Source organism: Acinonyx jubatus, chromosome B2 (genome assembly GCF_027475565.1).
Source record: "Acinonyx jubatus isolate Ajub_Pintada_27869175 chromosome B2, VMU_Ajub_asm_v1.0, whole genome shotgun sequence".
Lineage (NCBI taxonomy): Eukaryota > Metazoa > Chordata > Mammalia > Carnivora > Felidae > Acinonyx > Acinonyx jubatus.
Window position 1 is genome coordinate 147,158,335 of NC_069385.1, and position 14,554 is coordinate 147,172,888.

At 42.9% G+C, this 14,554-nt stretch overlaps 1 protein-coding gene across 1 annotated transcript; it reads right to left on the minus strand.

Annotated features, from left to right (window-relative positions):
• Positions 1-9,968: 9,968 nt before the first annotated feature.
• LOC128315740 (putative olfactory receptor 2B8) lies at positions 9,969-12,688 on the minus strand. The gene has a single exon (XM_053223294.1). The coding sequence runs from the start codon at positions 10,905-10,907 to the stop codon at positions 9,969-9,971; it is 939 nt and encodes a 312-aa protein (XP_053079269.1). The 5' UTR covers positions 10,908-12,688.
• Between the last annotated feature and the right edge of the window lie 1,866 nt (positions 12,689-14,554).

A 14,554-nucleotide genomic window follows, 5' to 3' on the forward strand; every position in this document is an offset into this window, starting at 1 on the left:
GTACATTATATCCTTATGGCATTTATTTTGTAACTGAATGTTGATAGATTTTGATCCCTTTTACCCATGATGCTCATTCCCACCCTCCTTCCTTGGTAACGACCAGTCCATTAAGTCTGTTCTCTGTATCTATGAGCTCTGTTTTTTAACGTTCCTTAGAGAAGTGAGAATATTCAATATTTGTCTCTATTTCTCTGTTTGTTTATTTCATTTGGCATAGTGCATTCAAGATTCACCGATCGTGCAGCAGATGGCAAAATGTCCTTTTTTATGGCTAAATAATATCCCATTGTATATACATATCACATATTTTCTTTTAATTTAAATTTTAGTTAGTTAACATACAGTGCAATATTAGTTTCAGCAGAATTCAGTGATTCATCACTTACATAGAACACCCAGTGCTCATCACAACAAATGCTCTCCTGATACTCATCATCTCTCTAGCCCCTCCCCATCCACCTTCCCTCCATCAATGCTCAGTTTGTTCTCTATGGTTAAGAGTCTCTTGTGTTTGTCTCCCTTTACTCTCTTCCCCCAATGCTTCCCATATGTTCATCTGTTTTCTCTCTTCAATTCCACTTCTGAGTGAAATCATATGGTACTTGTCTCTTTCTGTTTTATTTCACTGAGCATAATACATTCTAGCTCCATCCACATCATTGCCACTCCAAACGGGTTGGACTGTCATGTTTTCATTTTCATTTGCTTCCATGCATTTTTTAAATTTCTTCTTTAGTTGCCTGGTTGAGCCATTCATTCATTAGTAGGATGTTCTTTAACTCCCATACATTAGGAGGCTTTCCAAACTTTTTCTTGAAGTTGATTTCAAGTTTCCTAGCATTGAGATTATGGTATTATTTCACTTCGATATGCCATGGAGAAGGCCTATTCCCGTTGAATCTGAAGGGAGTTCTCTGTGCCTCCCGGATGTGGATGGCTGCTTCCTTCCCCAGACTAGGGAAGTTCTCAGCTATAATTTGTTCAGATAAACCTTCTGCCCCTTTCTCAATCTCTTCCTCTTCCTCTGGAACTCTGATGCCATGGACTATTACTACATTTCTTTGAATCGCTTATTTCTCTAATGATCCCCTCATGGGCTACTATTTTCTTACCTGTTTTTTGCGGCTTCCTCTTTTCCATTACTTTAACTTCTGTTTCACTAATTTTCCCCTCTGATTCCTCCTTCCTTGCTGTCACTGCCTCTAGTTTATTTTACAGTCATTTACAACATTTCTTGACTCATCATAACTCTTTCTTAGTTCCTTGATGTCTGCAGCAATAGATTCTCTGCTCTCTCCTATGCTTTTCAAGCCTGGAGATTAATCTTACGATTATTATGTTAAACTCTTGATCAGACATATTGTTTATATCTGCTGTGAGCAATTCTCTAGGTGTCATTTTTCCTGGAATTTCTTTTGAGGAGAATTCTTCCTTTTTGTCATTTTGGCTAGTTTTCTGTCCTTTATGTATTTTAACAATTTGTTATGTGTCCTGCACCAGCGAGCACTACTATTGTATAAAGGGGTCATCGTGCCGTCCAGGGTCTGGCACTTCAGGGGGTGTTTTGAGGGTGTTGCTTGCTCTCTGTTGTGAGTCTGGTTCGTTTATGTCCCTAGTTGTAGTGGTGGTTTGGACCTTCCACCAGGTGTGCTTTGATGTGTTCATTAAAGTAACCCTGGAAAAACTTAAAAGGGGGGTGTGGTGGTGGAAGAAACCTTATCCCACACGAAGAGAGAAATGACAGGGGAGGGGAAAAAGTAAAGGAAAACAAATTGACCCAGGAAAGAAACAGAGAAACTATGTAGCTTAATCCAGAGAGAGAAGAACATTAAAAGGTGATACACAAGAGGTATAAACATAATAGATTAAAAATTTCTGTTTAAAGAAACTAACAACTAGGATCGAGAAGGGAAGAAAGAAGAGGAAGAAAAGGAAAAAAATTAATACGTGTATCATAAGAATTTTCCATCAATCAAATCAGAAAATGCAAAAGCGCTAGACCGATATCTGATGGCGCCATGGAACTGGTGCCAACACTGGCCTGGGGGAGGGGCCGTCGGTTCGGTCAGTGTCAATGCTGCTCCTGTGGATCTGCAGTTAGCAGGTGGGGTGCGGTCAGGGTTTGGCGTATGGGGTCCCAGTCCCCTGTGGCCCTGCTGTCCCATCCCTGAAGCCCCGCCATATGGTGATGGGGAGAACAATGGTGCCACCCCAGTCTCTGCTCCTGGGACCGGTTGTCACAAGTCACTGTGTTGAGGCCATCCTCTCAGTGTCACGGGGGTGCGAGTGCCCCGGGGTGTCCTGCTCTGCGGAACTGGCACCTCCCAGGTGCTCCACTGGGATTCTAACCCTGATGTCTGGAAGAATCCTGCGCCACAACCCAGTCCAGGTCAGCGCCCCGTACCCCATCAAGAATTCATTCACATTTAAAATTAAGTAACTGAATGGTTCCTCCTTATAGATGTATATGTAAATATTTGGCAATTGTGAAGACAATCTTAACTGCTTTGTAAAACATCTAGGTAAGCACAGATGAAAGCTAGTGTAGCTGGGGTGGTCTAGGCGGTTACTTGTCCTCTGTCAGATCTGTGAACCTTAGAAGAGACAGATTATGTCTCCTCTGGCCTTGTCCTCCATAGTCATTGTCCCTGAGGATTGCCATGTCTGGGCAGCTCAGTGACAAGGGCTCATTAAGAGCGTGGGGCATCCATTCCCCAGAGACGTCAGCAGGGGAAGGGACTTGGTTCTGTGTGCCAGCCCAGCCCCAGCTCAGAGTCACGGCACCCTCTCGCCTGCTCATAAGGGTCTCAGTGTCACACCGGCAGGTCACCGTACTCAGGAAACGATACTGAGAGTTTGTGACTGCCTTCATCTTCTACCTCCCAGAGGCAAAGGGCAGATCTCTGGTGCGACATGAGGATCTGTGAAGTCATCCTGAGATAGTGTCCTTTTGCTTAAGAAAAATGCATGGATGACCCAGTTCTGGTATAGTCAGCCTTTGTATTTCCTGGAGACACTGATCCTACATGTCCGTGTTCCTATCCCCAGAGCTGTAATTAGGCAGTAACTTGGAATGAGGTAGGAAAGTGGCTTAGATCCCACTGAGAAGGTGAGTAAAGGTGAGTAAAATGGCACTAAGTCGCTGTGTTGCTCTGGGAATAGATTAGTTTATTTTCAGTTGCAATTGTTCACAAACAAGGTGGTTTATCTGTATGCTTACATGGTGAATTGTGTAACGTAACAGACCCTGAAAGTTCATGAAATATAAGAACTGAGTGTAATTGTTCTTTACTGATGCCACCAGGTAATCCCTAGACTTTTGATTAATGTAGTACATGCATTGCACTCTCTGTGTACATGTGGAAAATAATTAAATATGCCTGGTTTCTGGGAGTAACATATGGCCTTCAGTATTAGAATATGGAGTATGACACTATATGCTTTCATACTTTCCCTTTGGTTCCTTATTGTGTGTGAATTTAGATAATATTTCTTCTCTATGCTTAAAACTTATTGTTAGTGGCTATCATTGTTAAATATGTATTTTCTCCCCAAATATCTAAAGTGTTCATGGAATTTTAAAAATCTATGTTGAAAATTACAACAGGAAACTTCCATTTAATATATATTGTTTCATGGAAAATTATTTTGGCTTTATTTTAACAATAAGTGGTGACCCTTGTAATGAGTTTTAATACTGATTTGAATGGGCATCCTGGTGGCTCAATCAGTTAAGCGTCTGACTCTTGATGTCAGCCAGGCCATGATCTCATGGCTTGTGGTTTTGAGACCCTCATCTCTCTGTGCTGAGAGTGCAGTGCCTGCTTGAGATTCTCTCTGTTCTTCTCTCTGCCCCTCCCCCACTTTCCCTCTCTTTCTCTCTCTCTCCCTCTCTGACAATAAATTCTAAAAATACCATTTGGAGAGAAAAAAGTAATAACAAACCTAAACATTTACATATTGATGAATTAGAGAAATGACGTGGTGTGTATGTGTGTGTGCATGTGTGTGTGTGTGATTGCACTGAGGTGTTGTGTAAAATACACTAGGTTACATCCTTCTATCCTTGCACATGATCATGAATGGACTCTTCATAAAGTCTGTTGGTGACCTGCCCAGATGCTCTTTACCTGCTGTGCCTCAATCCAAACCCTACTTATTACGAGTATGGGCTCCAAGGTTCAGAGCCATTCCCTTCTTGAGAGAATTACCCTCAGCTGAAAGGGTGCCACATTGACAGGCGGTCTGGGTGACATGATGGAGGCAGCTCACAGCCAGTGACAGACTATGGGAGGTACAAAAGGTGCCAAGACCAAGGCAGGCCTGAATCTGATACAATCCATGCTCCAGAGCTGTGCTGCCCAATAGTTTAGTAAGTAGACACATACGTTTTTTAAATTTAAATTCATTAAAATTAAATAAAACGTAAAATTCAATTTCTTAGCTAGGACATTTTCAGTTCTCAGGTATGACAGGTAAAGGGTGGGCATAGTATTGGACAGTGAGGACAGAGTATTTCTACCATCACAGATGGATGGTTCTCCTGGAGATTTCTGGCCAGCTTCTCATGGGATCAGGCACCTGCTCTGTTCCACTAGAGACGACATCCTTGCTTAGCAACATTCTCTGCTGTTTTCCTTCCCTCACCCTGTTTATCCCGAGAGCATTCCTGAATAAACAACACGCCATGGAAATCCTACTTCATCGTCTTCTTCCACAGAACCTGCCCTACAGCCCTGTCAGTGTTCATCACATCTGTCATTTCCTATGTAGTGATGGCTGTATCTCCTCATTTGCTCCTCCTCCCTCATCATCAGGGGCCTGTTCTCATATGTCTGAGGTCAGCTCAGACCCATGAGACAGAGCATCAAGAAAACAACAGTGATTCAGTCATAGCACTAACACTGTGGAAACCTTGCCCCTGCTTTTTCAGGATTCATTCAGGAACCAGACAGGGCAGCTTGTTCATGTCAAATATATCAGTGAATGTTTTATACTTGAAATGTCTTAAATGGAGACATTATCCTGAGATATTTCCTTTAAGATGTGTTGTGTGCATAGACTAGTATATAGTCTTGTGGACATATGTATTCTTCCACTAAAACTTAGAATTTTATGTCAGCATTGAGCTATTATGGTAATTGGAAATTCCTACTCTATCACCTTATGTGTGTTAGTACTAAGTATTTAACCTCTCACATTTGACTCAGTTCTCTTAATTATTATTGGAACATTGCGTTCTTCTGACATGTCATTGAATTATATACTTTTTTCATGTGAATTATTACATAGAATGGCAATGTGTTTGTTTTGTAGGTTCTGTGTAATTTTATTTTCACTAATAACATTTCTTTCTCTCCGTATATAATCTGTGCTTTTTCCAAGTATTTATCTCTCATATGCAAAGTCATAATATAGGTTTAATCTATCACTGGGCTTTCCTGTACCATGTCACATCATGATAGTTGCTAGGGACCCATACGTTGCTACTGTGCCCAGGAAGGACGTGTTCAATATTTCCAGCCAGTTTCAATTACATAGTTTTCCAGATGAATCCATCCCTCTTACTGCAATCAGTCATTTGATGGTACCAAACATAGATGATGGTTCCTAGTCTGATTTCACCAGTCTTTAAATATGGTAAGAAGGAAATGAAATGCAATTTTCCATTAAACTCAGTGGACACATGTCCCTTCTCTTGGAAGATTGCTCTGTGTGGTGCACAAGCTTTAAGAGGGGTGGATGAGGAGAAGGGGAAGAGGAAGGAACAGAGTGACCCAGATGACCAGAACATACTCCTGAGAATCGATGGGAGAAAGCGCTTCCCAGCCTGATCTTTCCCATGTCTGGAGTTACTAAAGGATAATAGTTTTCCTGAATTTTATTGAGAACAACAATAGCAGTAAGATGGTAGACTATGATATGGGTGCTGTAGTTCCCTCCCTGTGTGCTCTCCAGCACGACACTTGGGGCAATTGTACCACTCAGGGACGATGACATTCTTGTGTCTTCTTCAGTGAGCATCTCCTTTGTCTGATATTTTATTTTTCAACCTAAAACCATAATCATTTTTGTACCTGTCAGATAGATAACCATTATGTATTCTTTTACACACACACACACACACACACACACACACACACGATCCTGGGGCAGCAAATCATATGTACAAGTTCATCTCACCAGGATTTTATGTTTTCTCAACTGTCTTCTTTGTCCTGATTGACATAATATTGTTAACATATATCATGATTTTATTCTAAAGGTGCAGTAGTATATCAGTGTTTTCTTGTGATGACTTTACATTTTATTTTTGCCCTTCTTCACTTTGGTAGTGCTTCCTTTATCAGGCACATTAAAAGTTTGTGGGCAATCTATTTCAGGTAAATGTATCGATATGTGTGCGTGTGTGCATGAGACTCAAGCATGGTTTGGTTTCATTTGTTCTTCTGAGCTGGTGTGACTCAGAGGACACGTCCTGTTGTTGCACACTTAGCCTGTCACAAATCACTTTATAATTGTTTCCATTAAGTAAATTTTTCTGCATAGTTTTTTTGTGTGGAGACCACTGATCATATGTTTATACGAAATCAAAGGAGGTATAAAATAGTGTGAAATACCAACCCTCTCTTCAAATATTATAAATATTTTATGCCGTTTTGCACCTGTTTCTTTCACACACCAATGGGTCCTCCCCATTGAACCTGATTCAGATTTTAAAGTCTTAGAAGAATTAAAAATGCATGGTATGCCCAGCCATTTGAATATGATACAACCGAAGGACTCATTTTCTGATGCCTCTTAGGTCAGAACTATTCATCTTCTTCAGTTACAGTAAGCATTGGATAAAAATGGTCAACACCCAGGCTCGTACCTGGGAATGTGTTTGGTCCAGTGTCACTAACTCTGCAAGGTAGTTCCCAGAAAGGTGATGATTGACGTAATGTGGACAGATGTCTGAGATTTTGTATAATACCAAAATATTGGTTTCTCTATATCTTTCCTTATACTACTATAAGTGTTGCATCGACAGGAAGCTTTGTCAATTTAAACTCATCAAATTTAGATAAACTCTAAACCCAGTTATCTGCTGCCTGCGCAGATAAGTGGGCGACGGCAGAGGCCGCTGGTCTAGGCGGGAGCATCTGTCAGGCTGAGCCATGGCCTGGGCCCAGGAAGGGCACCTCCCCGCAGCTGCAATCCAAAGGCCCAAAGATTCCCAGGATGCTAGGAGGCGCCAGCACGGTGAGGACTAAGATGTGAGGGTGTATGCACCTGTCCCTGGGGAGCCCAGCCTCCTGTAGGAAGCCCGCTGAGCCCAGCCTGGCAGGACCCCGGGCAGAAGCCACGTGTTCCGTGTGCTAGACGAAAGGGGACCCCGGCAGCCCGCGTGTGCACTCAGCCTGCATGGTGGCTGCAGCCGGCCATCCTGGTCTCACCTACAGGACACGTCCCGTCGCCCCTCTGCCGTCACCCGTGTCCAGGGTCAGCCGGGAAGGGTGACAGACACTGCCCAACTCCTTCCCATCCACCAGGAGCAAGGAGAAGGGGCGGGCAGAGCCCTTTGTGTGAGAAGCACAACCAGGTCCTGACCTTGCTCCATGAGGAGGACCCGGAGGTGACCCACGTGGGAGCTGGCGAGGCCCCGGGGCAGGCTGCCCCTCGCCGCAGGCCAAGGCTCTCGGGTCCCTGAAAAGCAGGTGGCTGATATGTCAGAGATTAATAAGCATTCAAAGCAAAACACCCTCAGAGCGGAGAAGGAAGGTGCAAAGGAAGGCTAGAATTACCCTCTGAATTTGAGGGCCGGAAGCAACTTCTAGAACGTGGCCAAGAAGCAGTTCTTCCGAGGTTAGCCCAGGAAGAGAAGGACATTCAGTGGAAACACGGTGCAAACCTACCAGCATTTTCAAAGGACATCTGCATGCACAAAGGTCCTCTGAGTAAAGTAGCAGAGGACAGTGTGCTGTCTGAACGGGATCGGCTGTCACCCATTCAACACTAATGACGTCTGTTTTGAATGAAGAGGAGGAGGCTGCAGGTTTCCTCCCCAGAATCCTGCTTGGCAGAAAAGTGTCTAAAAATTGAGTGGACACTCTCTGAACCCTGAGACAGCACACCCTCTGTTGAATGTCTCCGAGGACAAGAACCAGGTGAGATTTCTTTCAGAGAGAAAACAAAATGTTCCTTTTCTTCCAAAAAGATTTTCAGCCAACACTCTTGTCCTGGGTTTCCCGTCGTCCTGGGTTCCCCGTGGTAGGGACCTTAGAGCTGAGAAGGCTGTAGAAATAAACCTGCTACTTCTTTACTAACTCACTACCTCAGCCCACGTTCCGCTTCGCATTCCCTGCTAACTGCAGCTGCAAACCCCAGTCTTCTTTGTCCTGTCAATTCCACGCTCATCTGTTGTCTCTCTATAAAAGGGGCAAAAACCACCTGGTACTTCATTTCTTTGGGTCTTAATGTCCAGATTGGGCCTCCGTGTGGTGGTAATAAAACTTTGGGTGTTTTCTCCAGTTACTCTATCTCATGTCAACTTAATTCCAAAATAGCAGGAAGGGCCATGGGGAAAGAAGGAAATGTCTCCTCCCAGAAGACACTGTCCTCTATCTAAGGCCACCTAGGGGAGTCCTTCCCCTGACCCCACTGATCTCCAGTCATTCATCCTCTCCTTTCCGCATCTACACGCAGCCCCCCCTTTCCCCTGCGAACCACGAGTCCACACACGGTGTTCCCACTCTGCACCATCAGGGCTCAAACATGCCACAACACCACTGCGGTGAAAGAAGGTTCTCACCCGTATCACAAACAAGCATCCAAAAAGCAGTCACCTGTGAAGGGTGGAGTTGGCAGAGGTCTGTGACCTGTTCTTGCCTCCTCCGTGAGCCTGGTCAGAGCAGGACTCTGGCCAACAGTAGCTGCGAAATGTGCAGACTAGGAGGTACAGGAGGGTCTCACAGGGGTGACTGCACTCTGATGACTGATCCAGGAGTGAGTTTAGCAAGATGCAGAGGGCGTGTTCAGAGTGCTGTCACTCTACACTGCACACCCTGCCGTTATGCTAATGCGTGACTGTACTAAGGCCAGGAAAGGGCTGCAAAGGTAGAAGGTACGGACACATGAACTCGGAATCTCCCTCCCTTCTCCGGGCTCACTGGTGCCACAGGGGAGGTCCTGTGGGATGGGTAAAATAGGTGATGGAGATTAAAGAGAGTACATGTGATGATGGAAATGTGGAATCACTATATTGTACACCAGAAAGGAATATAACACTGTAGGTTAACTATAATGGAATGACAATAAAAAATTAATTAAAAATAAAATAATAAAAAGCAATTCTATAGACAATTTTTTTGAAAAACAAAGAATTCTGTTTCAAAGGGAAAACATTATCACAATGGCGAAATTACACCACAGACTGATATCTGACTAAATTTAACAGGATGGATGCTAGCAAGATTTCTATCAGCTAAATTTTTTTTCCTACAGTTGCTCTCCTACTTCTGGGGAAAAGCTGTGATCCAGTCAGGCTACGAATGTTGTAATAGAGCCATGATCAAACTGCAAGAATAAGCAATAAGCTCCGGCAATTGCTAGAAAATGCTAAAATATTAATATTTATTACAGTGTTCTGGTCGTTTTTATTCTTATTTTGCTATGTATTATGGTGTGTGTAACTGTCATTTGCAATTAGCCATGGAAAAGTGTTCCCAAAGGTAGTGAAACAAGAAAATCCTGAGAAACATTTTGAATATTAATAGGATGCAGATGGTCTAGGAACACTAAATCAGCATCTCTGGAGACTGCCATGCGTCCATGAACTTAGAGTTTGAACACTCACTTACATAAAAGAGTGAATTAAGGAAGTCCCCATGAGAGTTGTCAGGGGAAATGTGGAGGACACAGAAATCTGAAAGACCGTGGCATTCAAAGTCTTTCATGACAGGGTCTTCCCCCCCCCCCCCCAGTCATCTAGAGTCATAGTCCTGACAGAACACCTTCTTCATTGCTCCTGTCACATCCTTGTTCCGCAGGGTATACACGAAGGGATTGGCCATGGGGGTGACGATGGTGTAGAAGAGAGAAATGAACTTGCCCTGATCCTGGGAGTAGTTGTTGCTGGGCTGGACGTAAATGTAGATGGCTGTGCCATAGAACAGGGAGACAATGGTGAGGTGGGACCCACATGTCCCAAATGCTTTCCTCTGCCCTGAAGCTGACTTTATTCTTAACACTGCCCTGACTATCTGACCATAGGAGAACGTGATTAATGCCACAGGTATGAGGAGAATGATCACACTGACAAAGAAGATCTCATTCTCATTCTCAGTGGTGTCAACACAGGCAAGCTTGAGTAGTGGGGTGACCTCACAAAAGAAGTGATCTATTTTATTTCTTCCACAAAGTGGTACAAGGAAGATGAGCCCTGACTGCAACGAGGAGTTGGCAAAACCAATGAACCACGATGCAGAAGCCATCAGGGCACAGAGACGGGGGTGCATGATCACTGTGTAGTGCAGGGGCCTGCAGACGGCTGCGTAGCGGTCAAATGCCATCACCCCCAACAGAATGCATTCTGTGCATCCCAATCCTAGAGAGACGAACAGCTGAGCCACACAGCCAGCGAAGGAGATAGACTTGTCTGCTCCCCTGAGATGAACCAGCAGCTGAGGAACAGTGCTGGTCGTGTAACACAGGTCCAGAAAGCTTAGGTTGGACAGGAAAAAGTACATGGGAGTCTGCAGGTGTGGGTCCAGGCGGGACAATGCAATGATGCTTGTGTTTCCCAGCAGGGTGAGCAGATAGAAGATGAGAAGAACCACAAAGAGGACTCGCTCCAGCTGAGGCCGGTCAGAGAAACCCAGCAGGATAAAGCCAGTGAAAGAACTTCCATTTTTTTGGTCCATTCTTTCTTACCACATGTTTCCTGTCAAGATCAAGCATTTAGTAATTTTTAAGAGAAATCTTCAAAAAAATCAAAAGTTGGCAGGGGGTGTGTTTATCATGTTTAAGACCAGTCATGGCATTTTATAAGTAACTATTTGAATAAATGGTGTACTCATTACATTGATCAATTAGTTCCACTTTCGTTCCACATTACCATAAAAGTAAATCATTAATGAGGAGAGGAGCCAAGACGGCGGAACAGCATGGAAGTATTTTGTGTGTCTCATATCCATGAAATACAGCCAGACCAACACTGAACCATCCTACACTCCTAGAAAACTGACTGGAGGATTAACACAAAAATCTGCACAACCTGAACCACAGAATTCAGCAGGTACGTGGCATGGAGAAGTGAACTTGGGGAACGAGAAGGCGCAGGAAGGGAGGTGCTTTTGCGAGCAGAGAGACGATGGAGACTGCGGGGGCTGGGGGCGGAGAATACGGGAAAAGCACCCCTCCCCAAAAGCAGCTGGAGGAAAGTGGAAAATTGGATACGGCCGCAGGGACTAAACTAAAAAGGGAGAAAGGAGAGGGTTTAATTTGAATTAAGACTGTAAACAAGGGGAGCGCAAAGGCTGCAACTCTGCAGCTCAATACCTGGCAGTGCTCTGGTGGGAAAGGTGAATCCCCAGGAACAGAGTGGGGTCTGGGAGGTTCTCAGGCCACATGGGGAAAAGTGGTTCCACTGCTGGAAGGACATTTGGTAGCGACTGTTGAAGCCACCTGGTCCCAGCAGACCCCGGAAGGCAGCCAACTTCACTGGTTCTGGGGCAAGGTTGTTGAAGGTAAAGCCTGGTGCCAGATGTGTGTTGCGATTTTCCATGGTCCCTGAAACACTGAGGCTACACTGTCTCGCGCTCTTTCTTTGGGGCGGGCTGGCACCTGGCCACAGTCTCGGGGCACCAGCAACAGCAGAGTCCAGCGGCATTCCTGGGTGCAGCTGACATTCGGCCATTGCTCATTATGCCATTGCTCAGTCAGACCCTCCCACAGAGGGGCTGAATGGATCAAGGCCGCAGTCCTTCAGAAGTAAGGGGCTGGGGAAAACAGCCACATCTGAGACAAAACTCGGGAGAGAGGTGCTGCCTGGGGCCTGGTCACAGAGAGTAAAAAAGCGGGGAGTGGACGAGACCTGAAGACAGAGGACTGGTGCCTAATTGCTGCTCTGGGAGAAGAGACTGGGTAGCTGGACGGCGCCATTTTCACCATTCCTGGCATGCGCATATGCATCTACGAGCACCGCAACAATCCACCCCAGTAGGCTAGCAGCGCCATCTAGTGGAGAGCGGAGCTGTTACACCAAGCCCTGCCCAACTGGGCGAACTTTGATCTTCAAGAACAAAACCTCACCACCAGCTTAATTTCAACACTATAAAGAGCTATATGGACTGACCTGTAGGGGAAAACGAAGTAGTTTCAGTCCTACTTCAATCTCTTAGCAGGTCCATCTATTCAATTTTCTTTCTTTCTTTTTTATCCTCTTTACACTTCTTTTTCTTGAATACAGAAAGAGAAAACATTCATTTTTATTTTCAATTTTTATTAAAAATATTTTTCTTCAATTGTCATTACTATATTTTTTACTTTTGTCTAAGTTTTTTCAAATTTTACCTTACTTCCATCATTTTATTTTAGACTACTTCAGTGTATTCACCTTTTCAAATTTTCAAATGATCTCCTTATTTTCTTTTTCCTTTTTTCCCTTTTTCATTTCTTTTAGTTGAATGCAGAAAGAGGAAAACTTCATTTTTACTTTCAATTTCTATTAAAATATTTTTCTTTAATTGTTTTGCCATGTTTGCTTTTATGTAAATTTTTCAAATTCTATTTTACTTCCATCATTTTATTTAGTCTAATACGGTGTATTCACTTTTTCAGATTTTCAAACTATTTCTTTTTTTTCCTTTTTCTTTTTTCCCTTTTTCATTTCATTTCTTTTTCTTGAATATAGAAACAGAAAAATTCATTTTTGTTTTTAATTTTTATTAAAAACATTTTTCTTCATTTTTTCCTACTATATTATTTACTTTTGTGTATATTTTTTCAAATTCTATTTTACCCCCATCATCTCATTTTAGTCTACTTCAGTGTATTCATTTTTTCAAAATCTCAAATGATTTCCTTTCCCCCTCTTTTTTCTCTCTAATCTGTCAAACCACTTTCAACACCCAGATCAAAACACACCTAGGATCTAGCATCATTTATTCAATTTGTGTGTGTTTTTAATTTTTTAACTTTAATACTTTTTTAGTTTTAATTTTTTTAATTTTAATTTTCTACCTCATTAATTCCTGTTCTCCCTTCCAAATGACAAAAATGAAGGTATACACCCCAAAAGAAACAGCACAAAGAAACGACAGGCAGGGATTTAACCAATGCAGATACAAGCAAGATGTCTGAACCACAATTTAGAATCATGATAACAAGAACTCTGGCTGGAGTCAAAAATAGATTAGAATCCCTTTCTGCAGAGATAAAAGGGAGTAAAATATAGCCAGAATGAAATTAAAAATGCTATGAGTCAGCTGCAATTACAGATGGATGCAGCAGCAGCAAGGATGGATGAGGCAGAACAGAGAGTCAGCCATATGGAGGACAAACTATAGAGAATAATGAAGCAGAAAAAAAGAGGGAGGTTAAGGTAAAAGAGCATGATTTAAGAATTAGACAAATCAGTGACCATTCAAAGGAACACCAGAATGATAGGGGTCCCAGAAAAGGAAGAGAGAGAAATAGGGGTCGAAAGGTGATGTGAGCAAATAATAGCAGAAAACTTTCCTAACCTGGGGAAAGACACAGACATCAAAATCCAGGAAGCACAGAGGACTCCCATTAAATTCAACCGAAACCAACCATCAACAAGGCATATCAGAGTCAAATTCACAAATTACTCGGGCAAGGAGAGAATCATGAAAGCAGCAAGGGAAAAAAAGTCCATAACCTACAAGGGAAGACAGATCAGGTTTGCAGCAGACCTATCTACAGAAATTCAGCAGGCCAGAAAGGAGTGGCAGAATATATTCAGTGTGCTAAATCAGAAAACTATGCAGCCAAGAATTCTTTATCCAGCAAGGCTGTCATTCAAAATAGAAGGAGAGATTAAAAGTTTCCCAGACAAACTAAAATTAAAGGAGTTTGTGACCACTAAACCAGCCCTGCAAGAAATTTTAAGGGGGACTCTCTGAGGCAAGAAACAATGAAAAAAATACAATAAATAAATAAATAAATACCAAAAGCAACAAAGATTAGAAAGGAGCAGAGAACACCACCAGAAACTCCAACTCTACAAGCATCATAATGGCAATAAATTCATACCTTTCAGTACTCACTCTAAATGTCAATGGACTCAATACTCCAATCAAAACACATAGGGTAACAGAATGGATAAGAAAACAAGACCTATCTATATGCTGTTTACAAGAGACCAACTTTAGACCTAAAGATACCTTCAGATTGAAAATTAGGGGATGGAGAACCATCTATCATGCTAATGGTCAACAAAAGAAAGCCAGAGTAGCCATACTTATATCAGACAATCTAGACTTTAAAATAAAGACTCTATCAAGAGATGCAGAAGGGCATTATATTGTAATCATGGGGTCTATCC